Source organism: Dendrobates tinctorius, unplaced genomic scaffold (genome assembly GCF_039654945.1).
Source record: "Dendrobates tinctorius isolate UK_male_01 unplaced genomic scaffold, ASM3965494v1 ptg000127l, whole genome shotgun sequence".
Lineage (NCBI taxonomy): Eukaryota > Metazoa > Chordata > Amphibia > Anura > Dendrobatidae > Dendrobates > Dendrobates tinctorius.
This window is the reverse complement of record NW_027361795.1, coordinates 12,514,622-12,534,790: the sequence shown is the minus strand read 5'-3', so window position 1 is coordinate 12,534,790 and position 20,169 is coordinate 12,514,622. Positions and strand designations below refer to the sequence as shown.

At 40.8% G+C, this 20,169-nt stretch overlaps 1 protein-coding gene across 4 annotated transcripts in view; it reads left to right on the top strand.

Annotated features, from left to right (window-relative positions):
- Positions 1 to 20,169, top strand: part of NECTIN3 (nectin cell adhesion molecule 3) — a 247,782-nt gene that overhangs the window by 69,615 nt on the left and 157,998 nt on the right. For all 4 annotated transcript variants that reach the window (XM_073542523.1, XM_073542524.1, XM_073542520.1 and 1 more), the window contains exons 3-5: positions 10,813 to 11,109; positions 15,915 to 16,032; positions 16,927 to 17,078. In XM_073542523.1, the coding sequence (XP_073398624.1) occupies positions 10,813 to 11,109; positions 15,915 to 16,032; positions 16,927 to 17,078 (567 nt within the window). The remainder of the gene's footprint in view (positions 1 to 10,812; positions 11,110 to 15,914; positions 16,033 to 16,926; positions 17,079 to 20,169) is intronic.

Genomic DNA, 20,169 nt, shown 5'->3' with positions numbered 1-20,169 from the left:
AAGCATGCTCTGGAAAACCCGAGCAACAAGTATACTCGCTCATCACTAGTCTACAGGCGTGCAGTTGTCTCTGGAAAAGAATAAAGAATTCCTAGTAATGGAGGTCAACAATGATACCTTTGATAGTTGACTATATGTTAAAGAACTTTTGCTGAGGTACTCATCCAGTCGCATAACAAATAGGACTCGTCACCTCAGGTAATGTTTGGCAAAAGCCATTATACCACAGTCCAACAAAATTACACCATCAGGTTTGCCGACCGTCCAGAAATTCCTGGACTGTCGGTAAAATTAGGGCACTTTTTTTTTGCCTGCTTGTAAAAACAAAAATTTGATACGTCTGGGAGTTTTTTTTGTTTTTTTTTTTAAGCTTGATTAACGTCTACAGGTTATGATGACTGGAATTATTTTACATTTCACAAGGAATGTAGCTAATGTCTACAGTAAATATGAAAATTGGGCTGCACACATGTATCACTTAGAATTCTACTTATAATGGTATCGAATTAAAACTATTGACTGTCTGTGATTGTTTGATAAGCTGTCTAGAAATAGAAGATAGTAAAAAAAAAATCAAGTTGACAACCTTGTTATTATTTATTATGTTTTTCATAATCCCCATCAAAAAAGTGTGAGGGTAATCTTGCCTTACTCCTAAAAAGCAACTAGTGGCTTTCCATCCGCAAGGAATGCACATGGGATTCAGATACAGATTTTAATATGTTTTCAATACAGCGTAATGTTGCTGGATTATCTGATCTTTATCAATATCAGGTGGATGGAGGTCAATTAATTACCTGTTATTAGCTGTGGTGGCGGAAATGAAACAGTACCAGAACGGCACAGCTCCATCACTGTTTCGTTGGCCGTTCCCATGCATTTCAATAGGAGCTCAGCTGCATCACCTGGGAGCACTAAGTAATATACAGAGCTGTTCTGGCCCCACACAATATACATTACATCCGACTGCCTCCATAGCTGCACACTGACTTTAGCAGAAATATTAAACTGGTAGTTACTAACAACGTTATAGAGCCTGACAGAAATAAATCTTCATTTTATCCAAGTCTCATCATTGGGGTCCTGCTAATATCCCGTTGGGAGTATTCATCATAGTAGCAATATGTGATGGTGTCTGAGTTTATTCCCTCAGGGCCAGGCTGAGCTCTTCTGGCTGCAGAGGCTCAGTTACAGCATAGTAGACAGCTAGGGATCTCTGGAAGGAGACATGTCTAGCTCCATGACTTGGAAGCGGTTGTTTAAAAAAATCGTTGCTTTTTTCTCCTCCTTAATTGACCTTTCGCTGTGAATTCATGGTTAGAATCTGTTTTCGGATAGATGGCTGTTGATGCTTTTAATATTCTATGGAGAGAGAAGCTAGAGGCAGACATGGACATTCCACTGCAAGTTCTCATTAAAACAAAGTTACAGTTCTCCTTAGAACAGTGGGTACGGAAAGCATTCCGCTGCAAGTTCTCATTAAAACAAAGTTACAGTTCTCCTTAGAACAGTGGGTACGGAAAGTATTCAGACCCCTTTAAATTTTTCATTCTGTTTCATTGCAGCCATTTGTTAAAGTCAAAAAAGTTAATTTTTTTTCTCATTATTGTACACTCTGCTCCTTAAAGTCATATGCTGTCCTTTTCCTTGTGATCTTCCTTGAGATGGTTCTACTCCTTCATTAGTCCAGCTGTGTTTAATTAAACTGATAGGAGTTGATTTGTAAAGGCTCACAGTGCATGTCAGACCAAATGAGAATCATGAGGTCAAATGAACTGGCCAAGGAGAAACTACTGGAACAGCATGTCCATCTTGAACTGTCCTCCCACCTCCCCTCCTGCTCCCTCTTTGACCGGTTACAATCAGGCTTCTGACTGCATCACTCAACTGAAACTGCCCTAACTAAAGTCACCAACGACTTACTAACCGCCAAGAGCAAGCAACACTACTCTGTCCTTCTCCTGGAACTGTCTTTTGCCTTTGACACTGTGGACCATTCCCTCCTGCTCCAGATTCTCTCATCTCTGGGCATCACAGGCTTGGCCCTATCCTGAATCTCATCATATCTAACAGACCGAACATCAGCGTCCTCCTCCCCTCACCCCCTCTCTGTCGGTGTTCCTCAAGGCTCAGGACCCCTACTCTTCTCCATCTATACCTTCGGCCTGGGACAGCTCATAGAATCCCACGGTCTCCAGTATCATCTCTATGCCGATGACACGCAGATCTACCTATCTGGACCTGACCTGACCTCACCTCCTTACTGACCAAAATCCCACAATGTCTGTCCACTTTTTCAGCTTTCTTCTCTGCTCGCTTTCTAAAACTGAACATGGACAAAACAGAATTTATAATCTTTCCCCATCTCACTCCACCAGACATGTCCATCAATGTCAATGGCTGCTCACGTTCCCCAGTTCCGCATGTTCGGTGCCTCGGGGTGATCCTCGACACTGCCCTCTCTTTCAAGCCACATATCCAAACCCTAGCCTCCTCCTACCGTCTCAAACTCAAAAACATTTCCCGGATCCGTGCATTCCTTGACCATGACACCACAAAAACACTAGAGCATGTCCTTATCTCCCGCCTCGACTACTGCAACCTCCTAATCTCTGGCCTCCACTCTGGCAGCACTCCAATCCATCCTACATTCTGCTGCCCGACTAATCTACCTGTCTCCCCGTTATTCCCCAGCCTGTCCTCTATGCCAAGCCCTTCATTGGCTTCCTATCGTCCAGAGGCTCCAGTTCAAAACCCTAACTATGACATACAAAACCATCCACAACCTGTCTCCTTCTTACATCTGTGACATGGTCTCCCGCTACTTACCCTCACGCAACCTTCGATCCTCCCAAGATCTCCTCTACTTTCCTCTTATCTCTTCTTCCCACAACCGCATACAAGACTTCTCCGGTGCTTCCCCCATACTCCGGAATTCTCTACCCCAAAACATCAGACTCTCGCCTACCATAGAAACCTTCAAAAAGAACCTGAAGACCTACCTCTTCCGACAAGCCTATAACCTGCAGTGATCCTCAGTTTACTGAACCGCCGCATGACCAGCTCTACCCTCCCCTTAGTGTATCCTCATCCATCCCCTGTAGACTGTGAGCCCTTGCAGGCAGGGACCTCTCTCCTCCTGTACTTACAGTTGTGGCCAAAAGTATTGACACCCCTGCAATTCTGTCAGATAATACTCAGTTTCTTCCTGAAAATGATTGCAATCACAAATTCTTTGGTATTATTATCTTCATTTAATTTGTCTTAAATGAAAAAATTCAAAAGAGAATGAAGCAAAAAGCAAAATATTGATCATTTCACACAAAACTCCAAAAATGGGCCAGACAAAAGTATTGGCACCCTCAGCTTAATACTTGGTTGCACAACCTTTAGCCAAAATAACTGCGACCAACCGCTTCCGGTAACCATCAATGAGTTTCTTACAATGCTCTGCTGGAATTTTAGACCATTCTTCTTTGGCAAACTGCTCCAGGTCCCTGATATTTGAAGGGTGCCTTCTCCAAACTGCCATTTTTAGATCTCTCCACAGGTGTTCTATGGGATTCAGGTCTGGACTCATTGCTGGCCACCTTAGAAGTCTCCAGTGCTTTCTCTCAAACCATTTTCTAGTGCTTTTTGAAGTGTGTTTTGGGTTATTGTCCTGCTGGAAGACCCATGACCTCTGAGGGAGACCCATCTTTCTCATACTGGGCCCTACATTATGCTGCAAAATTTGTTGGTAGTCTTCAGACTTCATAATGCCATGCACATGGTCAAGCAGTCCAGTGCCAGAGGCAGCAAAGCAACCCCAAAACATCAGGGAACCTCCGCCTTGTTTGACTGTAGGGACCGTATTTTTTTCTTTGAATGCCTCTTTTTTTTTCTCCTGTAAACTCTATGTTGATGCCTTTGCCCAAAAAGCTCTACTTTTGTCTCATCTGACCAGAGAACATTCTTCCAAAACGTTTTAGGCTTTTTCAGGTAAGTTTTGGAAAACTCCAGCCTGGCTTTTTTTTGTGTCTCGGGGTAAGAAGTGGGGTCTTCCTGGGTCTCCTACCATACAGTCCCTTTTCATTCAGACGCCGACGGATAGTACGGGTTGACACTGTTGTACCCTCGGACTGCAGGGCAGCTTGAACTTGTTTGGATGTTAGTTGAGGTTCTTTATCCAACATCCGCACAATCTTGCGTTGAAATCTCTTGTCAATTTTTCTTTTCCGTCCACATCTAGGGAGGTTAGCCACAGTGCCATGGGCTTTAAACTTCTTGATGACACTGCGCACGCTAGACACAGGAACATTCAGGTCTTTGGAGATGGACTTGTAGCCTTGAGATTGCTCATGCTTCCTCACAATTTGGTTTCTCAAGTCCTCAGACAGTTCTTTGGTCTTCTTTCTTTTCTCCATGCTCAATGTGGTACACACAAGGACAGAGGTTGAGTCAACTTTAATCCATGTCAACTGGCTGCAAGTGTGATTTAGTTATTGCCAACACCTGTTAGGTGCCACAGGTAAGTTACAGGTGCTGTTAATTACACAAATTAGAGAAGCATAACATGATTTTTCAAACAGTGCCAATACTTTTGTCCACCCTCTTTTTTATGTTTGGTGTGGAATTATATCCAATTTGGCTTTAGGACAATTCTGTTTGTGTTTTTTCATTTAAGACAAATTAAAAGAAGATAATAATAACAAAGAATTTGTGTTTGCAATCATTTTCAGGAAGAAACTGAGTATTATCTGACAGAATTGCAGGGGTGTCAATACTTTTGGCCACAACTGTATGTGTGTCTTGTATTGCTCATGTTTATTGTACGTGTCCATATTGCCCCTTTTCACATGTAATGCGCCATGGAATAAATGGCGCTATAAAAATGTATAATAATAAAAGGAGCTCAGAGACAGAATTGTGGCAAGGCACACATCTGGCCAAAGTTACAAAAGAATTTCTGCAGTACTCAAGGTTCCTAAGAGCACAGTGGCTTACATAATCCTTAAATGGAAGAAGTTTGGGACCACCAGAAGTCTTCCTAGACCTGGCTGTCCAGCCGAATAGAGCAATCGAGGGAGAAGAGTGTTGGTGAGAGAGGTAAAGAAGAACCCCAAGATCACTGTGGCTGAGCTCCACAGATGCAGTAGGGAGATGGGAGAAAGTTCCACAAAGTCAACTATCACTGCAGCCCTCCACCAGTCGGGCCTTTATGGCAGAGTGGCAAAACGGAAGCCTCTCCTCAGTGTAAGACATATGAAAGCCCGCATAGTTTGCTAAAAAAAAAACACATGAAGGGCTCCCAGACTATGAGAAATAAGATTCTCGGTTCTGATGAGACAAGGATAGAACTTTCTGGTGATAACTCTAAGCAGTATGTGTGGAGAAAACCAGGCACTGCTCATCACCTGCCCAATACAATCCCAACAGTGAAACATGGTGGTGGCAGCATCATGCTATGGGGTGTTTTTCAGCTGCAGAGGCAGGATGACTGGTTGCAATTGAAGGAAACAAGAATGCGGCCAAGTACAGAGAGATTCTGGATGAAAACCTCTTCCAGAGTGCTCTGGACCTCAGACTTGGCCGAAGGTTCACCTTCCAACAAGACAATGACCCTGAGCACACAGCTACAAAGGAGTGGCTTCAGAACAACTCTGTGACCATTCTTGTCAGGCCCAGCCAGAGCCCTGATTTAATCCCAATTGGGCATCTCAGGAGAGACCTGAAAATGGCTGTTCACCATCCAACCTGACGGAACTGGAGAGGATCTGCAAGGAAGAATGGCAGAGGATCCCCAAATCCAGGTGTGAAAAACTTGTTGCAGCATTCCCAAGAAGACTCATGGCTGTACTAACCAGGGCTGTGGAGTCGGAGTTAGTTTTGGTTGGAGTCGGTAGAAATGTACCGACTCCGACTCCAGCTTTAAAAAAAAATGTATTAATATTTCATAATTGAACTTTCATATGAATTTTATAAATGTTACTCAAATATATATGTTCTATCAAACTATGAACAACAGTGATAAGCAGTTCTGCTGGAGATAGAGACATTTCTTACTTCTTGTGTGTCACCGTTCTCCAATGCCCTTATCTAATCTTATACTTGGTTAACCTCATGCTGCCCCAACCCCCCTACTTACAATGTATGAAACTGAAAGTGAAAATGTGTTGCAAATTCTTAGTAGTAAAGCTCCTCCTCTAGACTAGATCATACTAGGTGTGCGTCTTCCAAGCATCTCACAGCTGCCTGCTACTCAGAAGAGGAAGACTGTAAGAAGTATTATCCTTTCAACAAACTTTGCATCAGTTAACTGTGAGTACATGAGGAATAATAACAGTATTACTGACCACTATATCAGTTGTACGACCTGGCAATAATTTTGTACAATTGTTTTTAGGAAAAACAATTGTCATTTGGATTGTGAATGCAGAATTAAAAACCTGAGAATGTCAAAGAAGCATCACATTAAATCAGCTGTATTTGAACATTTCACCATCACTCAAGATAGAAAACATTATGTCTGTCAGTGTATGACAAATGATCCAGACGAAAACAAATGCTGTGAAGCCAAGATGAGTGCATATTCAGGCAAAGATAAAAATGCTCCTACCAGAGCTTCTAATCTAAAGAGACATTTACAGCGCTTTCATCCAGAAGTACTGAAAGCAGTGGATGAGAAAGACTGCATCCAAACCAATGAACCAGTGCCCAGCTCTTCCAGCCAAACAAAGGAGCAGAGAACTTTGCAGCCATCAGTTGCAAGATATTTTGTCAGTGACAAAGTTACTGTGACAATGACAGTAGATACATTTAAAAAACAGATCATAGAGCTTGTTGTAAAGGATAGTGTGCCTATTTCATTATTTTCACGACCAGCTTTTATGTGTCTGAATGGGGAAATGGCCCACAAGCTTGGTGTTTCTCTGGAGAGAGAGAGTATTAGAAAATTAGTAATCGAAGAAGCTTTTAAACAAAAGGAAGAACTTAAAAAAACTCTCAAGGGACGCTTTCTGTTTCTTAAAATGGATGCCTGCACACGTCAGAGTGAACTATTTTGCCATCAATGTCCGATTTGTTTGTGACAAAAATGAAATAGTTACCAAGACATTGGCAGTAAAAGACACCAAAGCTGATCACACCAGTGAGTTTCTCCAGGTCTTGGTGGAAAAGGTTCTGCAAGACTATGAACTTAAAAAAGAGCAAGTTCTTTCTGTCGTAACTGACAATGCTTCAAATATGATAAGTACTATTAAGCTAATGAATGAGAGTAATGATGGTGACCAGCAGCTAGAAGAACATTCTGGGTCCACAGACACAGAAATGTTTGAAATAGAGGAACACAGTATTGTAACTGAGGAGCAAACTGAAGTTGCTTCAGATGAACAGCAACATGATAGTTTAGATGATCTTGTTGAAACTGTGTCAATATGTTCTTTCATTCATCACATGCGCTGTGTTGTGCATACACTACAGCTGGCTATAAGAGACAGTCTGCAAGAAGGACATGCTGCTGCACTGATTGGCAAGGTGAGAAAATTGGCTACTGTTGCCAGAACCCCTAAAGTTGACTCAATTTTGAAGAGACGTGCTGGAAAAGGTGCAATTATTGATCAAGCCACACGATGGGGCAGTACTTACTTAATGATTCAGCGCTTGGTTGAACTGAAAACCTTTCATTTAGCGTCAGTTGAGGGTTAGCCATGTCTACAAGAAAGTCAGTGGAATCAGGTGACTGAGCTGGAAAAATTGCTAGAGCACCCATTTACAATGACTAAAAAATTACAAGCAGAGGACTTAACTCCAGGTATTTTCTTAAAGGAGTGGAAGAACCTGATGTTTCGCCTGTCCCAAAGAGGAGGGTTAATTGCAAGTGGCATTGCTACATCAATGAAACGGAGAGAGGAGCTACTATTACAAAATAACATTCTTTTGGCAGCTGTTTATGTAGACCCAATGCATCGGATTCTTCTAGATGATCAACAGCTATGTAAAGGAAAAGGAGCTCTGTTTGAAATAGCAGTAAGGATGAAAGGGTTGCAGAACAGTCAGGAGGAACAAGAAGAATTTGGTCGTCCTGCCACATCTTCACCCTCATCATCAACTGATGAAGAATTTAGTTTCGAAAAATATTTGGATCACAAGGACCGTGCAAAGCGTTCCCGCATAGAAGAAGAGTCATCCCCATCAAGGAACACAGCCAGTACATTTCAGCAGAATTTTTCATGTGCACTAAAAGAAATTGAGAAATTTGACCGTTCATCAAAAATAACAGTGCAACAAGCGATTCCTCTGTATCCTGACATTGTCAGAGATGTTGCCCGAGTGGTTACTGCTTTGCCACCAACACAAGTTAGTGTAGAGAGGTTGTTCTCTGCTCTCAAAATAATTAGATCAGATTTGAGGGCATCCATGAAGGAGGATCTGACAGAGGCAATACTTTTTCTGAGGACAAATTTATAGATTTCTTCTTATTAACTGCATAAAAGTGTTTATTGCATATTTACTTACAGTTTAGAAAAGTTTATAAAAGTTATTTGCTATATTCTAATTGTATTCTAATAAATGTAGTTTTTGCTCTAAGTGGTCTGATTACTTATATGATGGTGAGAAACTGAATAAGCACGATGTTTAATATTTTACAACAGTAAATTTGTTGTTATGAATTGGCCATTTATGAAGGAGTCGGAGCCTGATAAAATCCAGGAGTCAGAGTCGGAGTCGCAACTGTGGCTTACAGACTCCACAGCCCTGGTACTAACTCTAAAGGGTGCTTCTACTCAATACTGAGCAAAGGGCCTGAATACTTATGACCATGTGATATTTCAGTTTTTCTTTTTTAATAAATTTGCAAAAATTTCTACATTTGTTTTTTTTTTTTCAGTCAAGATGGGGTGCAAAGTGTACATTAATGAGAAAAAAATAAACTTTTTTGAATTTACTAAATGGCTAGAGTGAAACCAAAAGTGAAAAATGTAAAGAGGTATGTGCCCACTATTGCCATAATGGAAGAATGTGTATTTACAGGAGACAGATTTTACCTGAAAACTGAGAATTATTTACCAGTCTTGGTGGTAGTGAAGCTGGTTTCTCTGATGAGATGTATTGCTTAGTTTCTTCTTTTCACATTTACTGTTGATTTAATAAATACAAATTAAAGGGATGGTTTCTCTTTAGTTATTTTAAAACACTTTTTACTCTTATTTCGTAAAAATCCTGCAGAAACCTTTTCAGTAAGGCTATGTGCACACTTTGAGCTTCTTGTCAGTATTTTACCTCAGTATTTGTATGTCAAAACCAGGAGAGGAACAGTTAGAGGAAAAGTATAATAGAAACTCGTCACCTCTTCTGTATTTATCACCCTCTCCTGGCTTTGACTCATAAATACAGAGGTAAAATACTGACCAAATACTCAATGTGTGCACATGGCCTTAGAAGTACGAGCATCCTGGAAGATTGGGCATGCTGCTCGCCATCTTCCGAGTAAGATCTAGTGTTGAAGGATCACATTACATCACACAGTCGGTTCCTGTAATGAATATGGATCCCAGTAGACAGAGTAGTGTGCCCTTAATATGTATATATAGAAGGAGTCTAAAGAAGGAATCAGGCCCGTGAAAAGAAAGGAGCATCAAACGCCAGCAACTTAAAACATCTGATGCCAGTCCATATGGCTCTTTCAGTTGGTAGAATTTCTCTATATGAACTACCATCTACCTTTTATATGCAAGGAAATGCATTTCATTAATTCAGTGTAAAACTGTAGAAAAGATATAGAGACAAATCCATTTTTGCACTATTTGTATACTCTGTATACTGCAGCAGATGGTGTTTTATGGCAGCTGCAATGTAATAGATGTCAGGAAAATGGCAGTAGACTAATGCAATCTCAGCTAATACAAATACAGATGAAGTACAGCCTCTTACCAAGTTAGCATATCCAGTAGTCATCAGCAGCGATCTGTTTCCAATAAAAGTTGTGTAGACGCAACTTTTTTTGTCCTGCTAAAAAAAACTATTTCAACTGGTTCCGTTTTTGTAACATTGAAGTCTATGGAAAAGTGATTTGTTAACTAGCCATCTGTTTTTTCTTTCATTTGAAAATAATCTGTTTTTTGCTTACTGGATCCATTTTAATTGGAACAAAACAGCCGGCTGTTTATGCGTTCAGTTTTTCATAGACTTCAATGTTGTCAAACAGATCCAGTTGAAATCCAGTTTATTTTTAGTTGGACAAAAAAAGTCTGAATAACTTTTTAGTTAACGGTTTGCTGCTGGATCCGTTCTAACTGCTGATTACTGGACATGTTAACACAGCCTAACTGTGAATACTACTATATCTAAGCTTCTAGCAGCACAGTGAGCTGCCCTCTGTTAAATCCTTACTCTGTAATGAGAAATTCACGTGTCCTTACCCCAGACTACGTGGCAAAGCGGGATCGTAGAAGACTGTAAGGGTATATTTCCACGGTCAGTAAACGCTGTGGATTGGACGCTGCGTACATTCGCAGTGGACAGATATTACAGCATAGTGGATGGGAACAAGTCAAGAGTTTTAAAATTATAGGCACCCTTTAAGAAATGCTATAACATCCCTAGCGCCATTAGGTCAAATTGTCCGCCGTTACTGACATTACTTACCATGGGTTAGAGGATTAAACTTCTTTTGGAAAGCAAAATTGTTTCCATTGCCATATCTACTGCTAATCTTCAGTTTAGAAATCCGAATCAATGCTTTTACGTTACGGTATACAGCATGCCATTATATGACTGCATATATTAAGTCTTCTGCTGTTTTTAATGGGATTGTGTCATTTTATCTTTAAGTTGAACCCACTGTGAGTATAACGAAAGGACCCCACCAGTTAATGGATGGCGCAAATGAAACTGTAGCAGCCACCTGCACAGCAGCGACAGGAAAACCTGCTGCCGACATTTATTGGGAAGAGTCCCTTGGGAGAGCAGAGGCCACTTCCACAACGTTTGCAAATAAAACTGTGACCGTCATAAGCCAATACAAGCTAGTCCCAACCAGGTTTGCAAGGAGGAGAAACATAACCTGCATCGTAAAGCACCCTGCTTTGGAAAGTGATATTAGGCTTCCATTTACATTGGATATACAATGTGAGTACAATCAGCAGCGTTTCTACTGATCAAGCATCCTTCTGTGTTTGTGTAGCTGCCTTGTAAAATAAGACCATACAATATTGTAAATGCCATTGGATCTTTTACTATGCAAGCATAACAATCCTGAAGATCTGCTCTCAGAGGCCACATTAAGGGCTGGTGCACACGTCGCAGATTTGGTGCGTTTTTGCCATGCAGATTTGCTAGCAATACCTGAAGCAATCCTGATGTCAGCAAAGGGAATGAGAAACCTGACATGTCATGCGCATGGTGAGTATTTTTGACTTGGATTTGGGGCAGAAAATAATCTGCAACATGTCAATTCTCTGTGTGTTTTTGCTCCGCGTTTTTCACCATTGACCTCACGCAAATCAGTCAAAAAACGCAGGGCAAAAATCGCACATTTTTGCAGGTGTTTTTCATGCCAAGAGATGCAGAAATGGTGCAGAAATTTTTGCGTCCATTTACTCAATGTGTGCACATAGCCTAAATGGAACCTGACAGCTAATACATGCTGCCCATCCATGGGCAGCATGTATCGGGAACTGCCTGCATTCAGCCATGTAAGACACTGAAACGCTGCAGTGTTTCAGAGAAAACATTCTTTAAAAGCTGCTGAGGACGAAATAAAAAAAAAAAATAAGATTAAAAATGAAACCTTTTTGGTATTGCATCGTCAGTAAGTCCGGTCTAACCAAATATAAAATGAATTATGTGATTGGCAAACACGATAATCAGATAAAACGGCAGAATTGCATCACTCCTCCTTAAAAAAGATAAATAAATGCAATAAAAAAATGATCAAAACTTCATCTACCTCCATGTTGACATCATCAAACCATCAGCTTCCCACACAAAAACAAGCTCTCACACAGCTCAATCAGCCTAAAAATAAACATTGTACGGGTCTTGGAAAATGCAGGCACAAAAAAAAATTTTCTTTTACAAACTTTAGAATTTTTTTCTGCTCATTAACGAGGAAAAAAGTAAAAAAAAAAGCAAAATCAATGCAAGTTTAGTATCGCCATAAACATACTGACCTGGAGATTCAGGGTAATTTTTACCACAGAATTTATGTTGTAAAAACAAATCCCAAAAATTCAGGGCACAATTGTAGTGGAAAATATTGCAGCATGCACTATTTGCATCCGACGTTTGATCACACTTGACCATGCAAGTCAATGAGTTCGCAGAAAAGAGCGGACCTCTGATTTTCACAGAATGGAGAAGATGGAGACATTTTTTTCCCCCTATGTTCTCCTCATCAAAGAAAATCAGATCACACTATGACCAGAGTGTGATTAGCATAATCTGCCCAATTCTCTCTGATGAGAGAATACTCTGTTTTAAACGATCAATGAATGGTGTCATTCAACACCAGAGGCCATCCTGCCAAAATCAAGCCCTCAAACAGCTGTGTCAATGGGACCAATGTTATTGCTCTTGGAAGAGGAGGAAGAAACAAAAGTGCTAACACTACACAATTCTTAAAGGGTTTTTCCCACGAACAAAGTTAATTTTACTCAATAGATCTTGTTGTAAAAATAAGTTCCACAATTGGGCGTGTTTCTCATCACAGGAACATTTTTTAACCTTATAAATGTGCCCCTTCTGTGTACTGTGTAGTGGCCGTGTCTGACCGCGCAGCAACATGGTCTGATCATACCACAGCTCCTGGGCAGGGGAGGAAGCAAAAGAGAGTATACAGACATTACAGCATGGGATCGCAAATGATTCTTTCTTTGAAGTAAAACATTGCTTAAAAACAGGCAGTGAAATGTTTTACCTCAGAAGAAGAATCATTTGTATTCCCCTGCTGTAATGTCTGTATACTTTTTTTTTTCTTCCTTTCCTTGTCCAACAGCTGTGGTAAGATCAGACCATGTTCCAGGATGGTCAGGGACAACCAAGTACCCCCATAATCAACCCCATTTTGGAAACTACACCTCTCGAGGAATTTATCTAGGGTTGTGGTGAGCATTTTTAGCCCTCAGGCAATTCACAGATTTGTATAACTCTGGGCTGAGTAAATGAACATTTTCAGATATGTCATATGTCAAGAAGGGGTTAAAATGTATTTTGCTCATGGGACAACCCCTCTAATGGGTTAAAAACAGCATTTTTTGTGTTACTTGGATTATCTTTATCTAATATTAAAAGTAGCTTGATTTTAAAAATTTGATTTAAATGTAAATATTCACCTATGCAAAAATGAAAGTGATTGGCCAGGATAAATACTTTTTTTTACAGCACTGCATCATCTATGCACAGGATAGATGATAAATGTATGATCTCTGGGGGTTGAACAACTAGACCCTCTACCAGTCACGAGAACAGGGTCCCAAAATCCTTTGCGTAAATGAGGCATCAGTGAGTGTACAAGCTCTGCTCCTTGTGGTCTCAAATCCGGACCCCGACCAATCACACATCTGTCACCTCTGATGTGGACAGGAGGTACTTTATGGAACAGCCCCATTATAGGAACTCTAGATTTCTCCCTAGCCTACCATTATGAAGAGCTGATGAAGTATACCTGCACTTACTCCAGAGATGGCTAGCAATAAAGCTCTATATATTGGATATATAGTTTGTTTTAAGCTGAATAAATACATTGGGATTGGTGAATTCAGATTTCTGAGTAGACCTGTGATACAACCTGCATACTTTACTGCACAAGGGAGGAAAAGTACTGGAACGTTCTAAATTAATAATACATCATGGATTTTCAGCGGCTGAATAAATTACTGGTACCAGAAATTACACTTTACAGTAAGCCTCTAAATTCTGTAAAAATGCTTCACACAGCAACACAAAAATCAAAGCCTTTTATAGGAAAGAGCCTGTAAAGCCATTTCTATGCTGAACCTCTTAATGAGCGGGCTAAATGTTTCTAATCTGACCTGTGTCACTTTATGTGGTAATAACTCTGGAATGCTTCCCATCGATTTTGAGATTGCTTTTTTTTATAACATATTGTACTTTATGATAATTGTAAATAAAATGATATTTTACAAAAATTTTAAAAAATTAGCAATTGTTGAACTTTAAATGATCCACTTTAATTCAGATAGTCAGACCACACAAAATCATTATTTCCCACATGTTTTTGTTTTTTTTTTTAACATCAGCACTATTTGTAAAATGTTGTTTTATTTTGTTAGAATTTTAGAAGGTTTAAAACTAGCAGTAATTTTCCATTTTTTCAAGGAAATTTACAAAACTTTTTTTTTTAGGGACCTATTAAGTTTTGAAGTGACTTTGGGGGTCCTATATATTGAAAACCCCCAAAAGCGATACCATTTTGCAAACAACACCCCTTAAGATATTCAAAATTACTTTAGGTAGTTTATTAACCCTTCAGGTGCTTTTCAGGAATTAATGCAAAGTGGCATAGTAGGAATGAAGAAGTTTATTTTTACCACCTAAATGTTGGTAACTCCTGAACAGGCCGCTATAGCCGGCAGACTCCAAGGCCGCTTTTTGGCCTTGAATTGCCATGGCAAACATCAAAACTACATGATCAAGATCTCAGGTGCTGATGGGTTTAAAGAGGGAGAAGCCACACTCTGTAAACCATCCAGATGCTGTAGTCATTATTGAAAGCAGCATTTAACGGGTTAAAAGACTATTCTCGATACTAACACTGATCGTGGCTGATGCAGCAAGTTGTCAGCTATAGTGTACAGCTGATAACTACAGGATTGTCACCTGTATGGGGATGCTATTCTCTTATCTCGGGTCAGTAAAAACACATATTGGTGGTCACTAAGGTGTTAAGGCTCCATACATATTAATCTACCATTGGCCAAACCCCCGGGATCTGATGACTGTCTGTGTGTGGGCGCTCCTGCCCATCATGCCACATTAGGGTCTCTGGCCTGTCCAATTTTGGACTACCGATCCTTTTGTTCCTTAGAGATAAGCCACCGGCAGAGCGAGCTTCTCCTGTGTATGGGAGAGTCTGGTGAGATAGATGCCAGCCGACCGATCAGCCGAACCATTGTTTGGCAGACCGCCATCTAGAATGTACAATACACAATAATAAAATAAGTGGAAAGACGGTGGCTTACATTACTGTTCTTTCTGGAGCTGCATTTAGATGTGCCGCAGATTGAGGCTCTGATACTTAAATATCCGCATAGTCATATATTTGCCATGACTCCATAACTAGGTGCTGTCTGATAGATGACTACCTATGTGAGATAGCGGCTACCATGTCTTCCTTATTAGGGGAAACATTTCAAGCAGATTAAAGAAGTGAGCATTCCTTCAGGCTTTTCTGGAGTCAGACAGAATGTATAAATGGAAAAGCTTGTACACAGATGCTATCTTTACACATTCCTAAGTCCATCACTGCACTGCTCATCTTTCCATGTGTATTGCCCTAATTGTAGCTGTGCGCATGTAGCAACACATGTTGGGAATCTGTCCCTGTGCTCTGTGGATTGTGTTCATGAATGCTACGTTTTATATGGTGAGGGGGGTGTCTGTTGGCTTTCTACAAAACTTCTTTCACGAATATTGTGTGCAGTTGTGGTGCAGTTTTTACCTGCGGTGTAAACAGGCCGTACACATGAGAAGTCAGCTGAACGTGCCAATCTTATTGGGATCAGCCAGCAATCTTGTGTATGTGTGTCTGCCGACTTTCTCAGCAGATATTTTGGAGCAAAGTGGTTTCAGCATGTCAGATTTCAACAAGCCTGATTCTTTGCCCTTCCCCAGGAGATATACTGCTGTCAGAGCTGCTTATTCCTCAATTCTGAGTATCAGTGTCATTTAAAGATTTTCTTTCTGTATTTTAGATGCTCCTGAAGTGTCAATCACAGGCTATGATGGCAATTGGTTTGTTGGCAGAAGAAATGTCCTATTAAAGTGTAATGCTGACGCTAATCCACCACCCACAGAGATCAAATGGACCAGGTAAACTCATTTTCTGCAATGGTTTGGTTGTCACTTGGTGTGCTTGGCGGACGTTATGCTAGTTAATGTTCGGTGCCGCGATATATTGCTATTGCAGGCAGAAACATTATACACAAGGCAGCTTGGGAATGATGAGACTCTCACACTAAGTAAATGGTGTCTTCAACTGTAACATGTGAGATCTAGTAATAGCAACGTGATTTGTGCCCCAACTCTATGTACAGTACACGCTCCAGTCTGTGCTAAGCCATAGCAATAAAAAATGGCAAATGTGACTATGTTGTCCTCATTGTAATAAATTATTAGTTCTTCAGCCTTTATTATAAGCCTTCTGATTTTGCAGCATTTGTTCTACAGTTGCCTAAAACTTTTACATAGTTCTCTATATACCACCTAATATACATATATTCAGTGTATGTTAGTAATGGACCACCAGAAACCATTGGACATCAATGAGTCCGTCCTGTTTGCTTTTTTTTTTTTTTTAGAAGGCAGTCCTTTTTTTTTTTTTTTTTTCCCCTAACATGAGTGGCACCAGAGCTGTCTGACAGTCACTCTCCCTCCATAGGGTTCCTATTTGGATGGGGGTCCTAACCTGCGGCTGAAGCCGCCTCCAGATGGTAGTTATCTCCGTTTCTCAAGAATAATAAACTCCATTTTGCAATCACTAATATGTGGGGCTCGGCATTTAGACACGTATGCTAATACGGACTTCTCTTCCTTTTAGTTTACAATGCTCTTCATGTAAACATTCATACTTACTGCATTTATGGTAATGTTCACTTTCTAAACCATGTAAGGTAAAGAAAAGAATAATCTCTTAATACTTACTAAATGCGCACTTTTTCTATCTAGCCCATCAATTCATCATGTTTGTAACTTCTATTAACACAGGTCAGACGGAATTTGGCCTGGAGGTTTATTATCTGTCAATAATTCACTGCTTTTCAACTACCCCCTAACGCACAATGTTTCTGGGACATATACGTGCAGAGTCGCCAATGCTCTTGGTCAGAAAACTGACCAAAAGATCATCACTATTCTGGGTGAGTTGCTTTGTGTTGCTTTTATATGGACGCTCTTAATCCAATTTCTGCTTGTGTCATCTGATCCATTTTCTTTAGTAAAAGCTGTTTTAAAATGCAAATTGTGGTAAACGAAGCTTTTGCACCAAGCCAATTTAATTGTGGAAAAATCAGACAACCGCAAGAATCAGGACTGAAACGGTTAAAAGGTTAATATCAAAGATCCCAAGACAGAAATCAATTACCGTAAAAACATTTAAATAATCACAATTCACTAGTACCAACCACGGACCATGGAATAAGGGAACACGTCTGCCTGCTCTGCAGTATAATTCAGTGCCTAACTTCAGAGGTAAATCCACAGTTTGTCATAACCATATAATAAGTTATACCAAGCAATAATATATGGGTATGAGGGGTGAAGTGCAGGATTTATAATGTGCAAGAGTCAAGAAACCAGTCCAAATGTATCAGGATGAGAGAGCGAGATCCACAAAAACAATTGACATGCTGCGGAAAATAATGCTGCGGAAAATCTGTAAACTGCATGTAAAACTGCTGCGCATCCGCAACATGTGCACATACCCTTACTTATCATTTCAGTGCGCATATGAAAAGGAGTCTACTAAATGACCACTAAGCAGCAAACAATTAGCTGATTGGTGGTTGTTTAGCACGGTCGCTGAGTTTGTTCACCCCCGGGCCATTTTCCATTTATTTATTTTTTTGTTCACCCCCTTCTAAAAGCCATAACTTTTTTCTAAAAGGCATGGCATTACCTTTTTTTTTATTTTTCCTTCAATATAGCCATATGAGGGTCTGGTTTTTTTGCGGGACTTTTGAGTGACTCCATTCATTCTATTATGTAATGCACTGGAAAGCAAGAAAAAAATTTCAAGTGTTTTGAAATTTAAAAAAAAATAAGTGCAATTTCACAATTGTTTTTTGGATTTTTTTATCTACTATGGTCACTGTACGGTAAAACTCCGAATCCAAAATTCATAAGAAAAAAATTCACAATTTTTTGAGACCCTTGGCATCTCCATTTTTTGGAATATAGGGCTGGCTGGGGTTTTGATCGCCTGTTATTGCATTATATGGCAGTGTTGAAGCTGCCAAAAATCATAATTCTGGTAGTTTTTTTTTTTTTTTTTTTACTTTGGCAGAATTTAAGCTGCGAACGTCTGATGGCCTGTGCTACACTTAGCAGGGCTTTTTAGCCCTACTTTGTGTCGCATAAATCATGATCTCCAATGAACGCCAGCCACGTACTGGCATTCATAGGAGATTTACAATGACAGGAACATGGGTCTTTTGCAGACAACCGGCTGTTATGACAATCCATCGGCACCCTGTCATCACGTGACGGGGGTGCTGATGGCCGTGTATTGTGACGCGCTTCCTGTCTATGGCTCTTAAATGCCGCTGTCAGAGATTTAGCAGCTGTGGGTGGATCTCAGAACCTCTGTTAGATGCACACAATAACTGATCAGATCAGCTCTCGTGTGCAGAGAAAGATGCATACTCAGCGCTGGAGGCTGCATCTAACGCAGGGAGATGACCTTGGATGTACCTATACGTCAAGGTCGTTAAAAATCTTTAAAAAAAAAAAAAAAAAAAAATTTTTACTTCATGCAATAGTCCCCTTGAAGCTGCGATCATCTAAGTGCTTATGCTGTATGCAGCAGGGCATCAGCACTGCCATGGATAGAGAAAATTACGATCTCCTATGAAAGCTAACTGAACGCTGATTATGATAGGAAGATCATAATGACAGGCACAGGAATCGTCAGCAGATCCCCTGCTATCATGACAACCCATCGGCGCCTCAAGATCACGTCATGGGCTCTCCAATGGGAGCGTGGAACAACGCTTCCCCTTTCTGGTGTGTGCTTAATGCCGTTGTCAGAGATGGACAGCTGGATTTAACAGGTTAACAGAAGTGAGCAGAGCATCGCTCCACCCGCAGCTGTTAGAGAGATATGATTTTGATTAATTCAACTGCTGAGTGTCAGGAAAGATGTGGGTGTTACGGTTCTGCAGCACAGGACTAGGGTAGGAGGGGGAAAACTGACCCTGCACTGCGACTAGGCTGATGCCCTACGATGGAGTGGGCGACCCATTCCTTGTGAATAGACCCACCGACGATCCTAGGCTAATCTCAAGCGAAGACCTATAGGTAGGGGGAAGGGGGTCCCTGAAAGATATAAGGACTGGGTACAAAAACGGGTCACCTCCTAACAGAAAACACAAACAAGGCTGAAGAAACAAAACTGAAAACAGAAACTAAGACTAGCAGAGCCAGAGGTCCCAGAACTGCACTAATTAAACACACAGAAAGCAAAGCTCCAGGCCAGACTTCAAGCAGATTAACACTGTTGTCCAGCAAGGAATGGTAGACAGGTGCAGATTAATAAAGGGTGATACAATCACCTGACCAAAGGCAAACCCAGCACCAGGGGAAAAAGACCAGCAGCCAGAACACTACAAGAAAATGGCCGATAGTCACAAACTGAGCAGATTCTAACAGTGGGCTCGGTGTGTAAACCCTCATCAAAGTCAGGGAGCCGAGTACTGACCATTTTTTCCTGGACAGTACTTGAACTGAAAATATAGCAGGGTGGCTGCCTAGTATTGTAATTGCCCACAAGCTTGCATAGGGTGTCATTCACACCATTATGGAAGATGCACCTCTATCCGTATACCAGCCTATTGCCCTTCCTATTACATCAGGTGGGCTGCCAATACCATATATGCACCCATGGGCCAGGCAACCCACTTTACCCAGCCAACACTGGAGGGACCCGGCCTGCACCCTGCATAAAAAAGTGCCTAAAAGATGTATATAATACATGAGGTATTGGTTGATATTGGCCAAAATACACAAGCTCGCAAGTCGCAACCTACGCCAAAGGAAGGTCCTCATTATCTTTCTAGTGACATCACTAAATTGAAACAATTCACTGTCCAGATACAAATGCGCAAACAGGATGCAGCAGGTTAACCATGATAAAGGTGGAGGCAGCACAAGTGCAAAATACTGGAAATAACCACTTACTAAGCCACCAAACATCTTTGGGGGAGCTGCCTAGTATTCTTAATGCACACAGGC